This window comes from Eimeria tenella, genomic scaffold (assembly GCF_000499545.2).
Source record: "Eimeria tenella Houghton genomic scaffold, Eth_scaff2762, whole genome shotgun sequence".
Lineage (NCBI taxonomy): Eukaryota > Apicomplexa > Conoidasida > Eucoccidiorida > Eimeriidae > Eimeria > Eimeria tenella.
Genome location: NW_013542638.1, coordinates 1,720 through 2,159, shown reverse-complemented (window position 1 = coordinate 2,159; position 440 = coordinate 1,720). Strand labels below are relative to the sequence as shown.

Genomic DNA, 440 nt, shown 5'->3' with positions numbered 1-440 from the left:
GCCTGCTGCTGCTGCTGCTGCTGCTGCTGCTGCTGCAGGTTTGGGGGGTTTGACTTCGTCGGCGTCCTTATTTGAAATGCGGGAAATGCGGGTGGTGGGTGCGGACTCGGAGTTTCTGGACGCGCGGGCGCAGCTGCTGCTGCAGCTGCCGCAGCAGCAGCAGCAGCAGCAGGAAAGCGTGCTGGGGGTGGACCTGGGGCCCCTGGCGCTGGACCTGGACCTGCCCATTCCGCAGCACTTGTGGCCGCTGCTGCCGGAGCTGGAGCAGCAGTTTCAAGAAGAACATTTGCTGCTGGAAGGAGACCCTTTGGGACCACTGGTCACGGCGGGGGTGGTGAAGTTCGAGCGGCTGCAGATCCCGTCTCCGGCGAAGCGGCGGAAGCTGCAGCAGCTGCAGCAGCAGCTGCAGCAGCAGCAGCAGCAGCTGCAGCAGCTGCAGC

General features: G+C 65.2%; 1 protein-coding gene across 1 annotated transcript in view; it reads left to right on the top strand.

Annotated features, from left to right (window-relative positions):
* ETH_00043605 (uncharacterized protein) overlaps positions 1 to 440 on the top strand; it is a gene marked incomplete at both ends in the record, with an annotated part of 3,012 nt that overhangs the window by 1,719 nt on the left and 853 nt on the right. Inside the window, one exon of the mRNA XM_013375407.1 lies at positions 39 to 440. Coding sequence (XP_013230861.1) covers positions 39 to 440 — 402 coding nt within the window. The remainder of the gene's footprint in view (positions 1 to 38) is intronic.